The following is a 4,838-nucleotide window of genomic DNA, read 5'->3' as shown; positions in this document are numbered from 1 at the left end:
TCAGGAGTTTGAGACCAGCCTGAGCAAGAGCGAGACCCCGTCTCTACTAAAAATAGAAAGAAATTATCTGGACAACTAAAAATACATATATAGAAAAGATTAGCCAGGTATGGTGGCACATGCCTATAGTCCCAGCTACTCAGGAGGCTGAGGCAGGAGGATGGCTTGAGCCCAGGAGTTTGAGGTTGCTGTGAGCTGGGCTGACACCACGGCACTCTAGCCGGGGCAACAGAGCCAGACTCTGTCTCAAAAAAAAAAAAAAAAAAGAAATATCTGTACACATATGTATGCTTATATATGTATAGAAACTTACTAGAAGCATTCACAAAAAACTACCAACAGTAGTTTTATATCTGGGGCACGGTTCAGGGGGTGTGAATTAAAAGAGAACGTTTACTTAAGCACTTCGAGTTCTCCTGTAGGGTTTTGAATTTTTCACACACACACACAATACTTTTATGGAAAAATTATTTTTAAAAAGTAATGCCTTTTTTTTTTTTTGCCTAAGGAGTGGAACAGGATCAAGAATATTTTGGAAACTCAGATTCACACTTTTCAAGCTTCCAATACCTCAAAACGAAAGTCAAAGTAAAAACTTTCCTCTGATGCTACATATTTATATTGACCCCATGGTCTACTCCATTAAAGGGCTAAATCCTGGGCATAATACAATCAGGCCCCCATTCTGACCTTATCTCCTCCTCTCTATTCTGGTCACTCTGCCCCAGGCATATTGGCTCCTAAGTATTCCTCAAACTAGTTAAGTATTCTCCTGCCCTGTAGCCTTTGCACTTGCTGTGCCCTCTACCCATAATGCTTACTCTCAAACACTCGAATGGCAAGTCTCTGCTCAAATGTCACATCAGAGTAGCTTTCCCTAGCCAATTACATAAATACGTTACATATACAACCACATATACGTGTATATAACTACATATGTACATGTATACACACACGTAATCTCCTACCCTTCAGCACTCCTTGCTTTACTCTCCTTCATAGCACTTATCTCCAGTTGATGTATTATGTATCTACCTGCGTTTGTCTTCCTCAGCTAGACTACAAGCTCCATGAGGGCAGGGACTTTGACATGTTCATAGCTACATTCCCAGAACTTAAAACAGTGTCCAGGGCAAGCACAGTGGTTCATGCCGGTAATCCTGGCACTCTCGGAGGCTGAGGCGGGAGGACTGCTTGAGGTCAAGAGCTTGAGACCAGCCCAAGCAAGAGCGAGATCCCACCTCTACCAAAAATAGAAAAAAATTAGCCGGGTGTGATGGCGCACACCTGTAGTCCCAGCTACTTGGGAGGGGCTGAGGCAGGAGGATCGCTTGAGCCCAGCTTGCAGTGAGCTACAATGATGCCACTGCACTCTACCCAGGGTGACAGAATGAAACTGTTTCAAAAACAAAAACAAAAACAAAAACAAAAACCAGTGTCCAACAAATGGCAAATATTCAATAAATACTTGCTGAATTATTAAATATAGCACATAAAAGTTAACAATTTAGCAACACATGGTCTGTGACCAGCAGAAGCTGAGGAAAGTACCTGTCCTTGCTGTGTGGCAAGTAGATCCCCTCAACCTCCTAAAGCATATTAGCCATCATCTCTTATACTAGTGTAATATGTTGTCTACTCTTAGTTTTTCATTATTTATCCCAAGGAAATTGATGCAGGCCTGAAATAATTATCTTCTTTGAGTGATGACTAGTAGGGAGTTCAGGAGTTTGCTCTATATACTTTGATGGATTGAAATTATCTGAGAAACTGCTGCTAAAACTAAGAAAGGATCCAAATTAACAAAATACTACAGAAAATGTACTATTAGCCTGCAAAGCAGCAACTTCCTCTGTTCTATCTTTTTCTGAACTTGATGGCCACAAGCAAAGGCTGAATTTGAGAAGTAGACCCAGCAGCGAAAGGTCCCTTATCTCCTAATCAGCGCCTTCTGACTGCAGACAAAAGCTTAAGCCCAACATTTGTACCTCAGCTCACTGAAGGAGCACAAATAAGGTTCAAATCATTACAAGAATCCCTAAAGTAATTCTGTAAGGGGTAAAAGTCATAAGAAAACAATGAGATATTTATCTCAGAAGAAATACTTTATCTTGTTTATACTAGGTACACAAAGCCACGAGACTAAAACTACTGAAGTTACAGGCGAGGATCTCACGCATACTCTATTAGTTTCACAGCCTCTTGGTTAAGAAATCTGTTTTCTCTTTTCCTTAACAGCAACGGCCATGCAACCACTATTCTGCACTAGCTTACCCTCTACTGGTCCTCAATGACCATGAACTATGTGCCACACAATGACATTTAGAGATAACGGTCATCTTTTTTGTTTTCGCTGCAAAAAGGAGGGAATTTTTCACTGGGAAAAGCTCTCAATAAACTGAATGGTTCATCATAGTTAGTCTCCTTGCAACCAGATCTATTAATATTATTATGGACAATAAACCAAAAAGAGAAACGCTTTTAACCAAGTGGGCAACTCATTGTTACTGAGCACATGGAGAACCTAAGAGGCCAGATCACAACAGAACACAAAACATTTCTGGATGATTCTAATTCCAGAGGGAGAGAGAACCACCGAACAAAAAGGGCGTCATGAAGCTGGGCACACTGACCTAGAGAGTTACAGCCTGGTGTAGGACACTTCATATTGAAATTGTAGCTTTCATGGAAGCGACGGCGCTTGGGGCGATGAGAGAGATCGCTGCCTGAGTCCTTGAGGGACATGTCCTTGGCAATGCTCTCATCATGAGACACGTTGGGACTGGAGATGTCTATGTCAGACTCAGAAGAAGGTGCATTTCCAGTTGGAGTTCGAGGTGGTGACTCATCATGATCAGCTGTATTTTTAGTTTCTAAAGCAAAAGCAATCGGTAGAACTTATGAATGGGGTTCATTTATTCAAAAGTTTACTATTCAAAAGAGTTTATGGGCTTCCCAGATCCTCTATGATTTAACCAGTAACTTTTAGCTACTTATCTATTATCAGGCTAAATGGAAAATGAAAAAATGAAGACACTAAAACCATTCCTTTTGTGTAACTTTAAATTCTGATTAAAATTAAATTTGGGGTTTACCTAATATATAACACTTATTTCTCCTGAGGTCCTCATTACAGGTAATCAAAACTGGATGGAAATAAATTCTAACATCATTACCATTCCATTTCTCTTCCAGGAGATACACAAGACAGAAGATAAATGAAAATGTTTATATTTCTGGATGACACTGAACAGGCTTGGTGTGGGAAAGTGACTGGACTTAGACTCTTGAGTTAGCTTGCTGGTAGTCTAACAATCCAATCTTGAAATTCCAGACTCTAAATCAGGGGTTGCAAACCAGATGCCTACAGGAGCTGGGCAAGGCCAAATAGACAGCTTATTGTCCTTCTAAAGGGGACAACTACTATTCAGCTCCAGCCAATTATTACTATGGGTGAATGGCCACCCAATGTTCCCAGATCTTTTCATTGTTTAAAACAAACTATTAATCCTGGTTTTTATATGAAATCTCTGTATTTTCAAATATTGGCAACAAATTGAAAAAATTTTAAACACTGTGCAAGCAAACCAATCAACCATGGGGACAGCCTAGGAGCAGCTCAGCAGTCTGTAACCTCTGCTCTAAGGCCCCTGATTTGGGCTGATAAATCATAATCTCAAAAGCTTAATATGCTCCATCACTGAAGGTCACTCCCACTCAGAAATCCAGAAATAAATGGACTGACAAGCACTGCCAGGAGAAAATCTAGTTCAAGCTATCTGTGGCTGAGAAGGCCCCAGTCTCTTTTTCCTATTACAGGTCCAATCTATAATATGCCAACTACGCGGGACCTCAAGAATACTGTAGCATCAAACTGTCCTTAGCAAGACATAAGAAAGGAACTAGGCAAACAGCATACATCTAGCCGAAGTATTAGGTATCTATCTGCAGTAGCCCCAAGTCTTCTTTAAAAAGAAATTAACCAGATCCTCTGGAATGGGTCCAAGACATACCATACCCACTCACCTCTATCTGAAAAATCAACCACTTGCTCAGTTTCTGAGCCAGATGAACGAGTCTGCCGAAGAGGGTATTTTTTCGGTGTCACTGGGGTAGGTTGCTGCTGACTACGGGTCACTCTTCTGGTAGAGTAAGCAGGCTCCTCAGTGCCAAAAGATTGCAAATTTCGAACAGGGCTGGAATCTGATCCCAATTTTAAAAAATAATAAAGAAAAAAGAAGGAAATGTTTTATGTCTCATCCACATAATTTATTAGAATGTAGCTCCTCCTCTTCTTTCACAAAATCCAACAAATCTTTAAAATATCTATTTTATTGAATAGAATATAAGCAAAAGAGCCTAGCTCAGGTGTAGAGATGCAATATAGTATAGTACTAATAGCTTAGGTTCTCGAGTCAAGACTAAACTTGATTCAATTCCACTCCACCATACCAAATAGTTGTGGCATCTTGGGCAAGTTATTTTCTCCAAGTCTGTTTTCTGACCTATAAAAAAGGAAAAACACTAGTAGCACAATCCTCGTAAGTTTGTGGTGAGTAATAGGTATGCATGTAAAGCACTTACCATGACCCCTAACACATAGTGCTTTATAAATATTACCTATATCCTGTCTTTCTTCCCTTACTCTAACCTACCATAAAACAGATATTCTATTACTACATGTACAGGGTGTCCCAAAAGTCTCCACACAAAGGAAAAATTTCATAATGAATATTTTGTAAATAAAGGTACATTTAGCTACAATTTCCCATTTTCCCTGTGTACGGTGACTTCTGGGACACCCTGTATAACATTATACAACTATTTCTTTTCTTTTT

The 4,838-nt window shown here is 39.9% G+C and overlaps 1 protein-coding gene across 1 annotated transcript in view; it reads right to left on the bottom strand.

The window, feature by feature from the left end:
- KAT7 (K(lysine) acetyltransferase 7) overlaps positions 1 to 4,838 on the bottom strand; it is a 34,924-nt gene that overhangs the window by 24,549 nt on the left and 5,537 nt on the right. Inside the window, exons 3-4 of the mRNA XM_012659915.1 lie at positions 4,027 to 4,203; positions 2,602 to 2,873 (exon numbers count right to left, since the gene is read on the bottom strand). Of these exons, the coding sequence (XP_012515369.1) occupies positions 2,602 to 2,873; positions 4,027 to 4,203 (449 nt within the window). The remainder of the gene's footprint in view (positions 1 to 2,601; positions 2,874 to 4,026; positions 4,204 to 4,838) is intronic.

Source organism: Propithecus coquereli, unplaced genomic scaffold (assembly GCF_000956105.1).
Source record: "Propithecus coquereli isolate 6110/MARCELLA unplaced genomic scaffold, Pcoq_1.0 Scaffold119, whole genome shotgun sequence".
Lineage (NCBI taxonomy): Eukaryota > Metazoa > Chordata > Mammalia > Primates > Indriidae > Propithecus > Propithecus coquereli.
The sequence above is the reverse complement of the archived record's forward strand: the minus strand, read 5'-3'. Positions and strand labels throughout refer to the sequence as shown.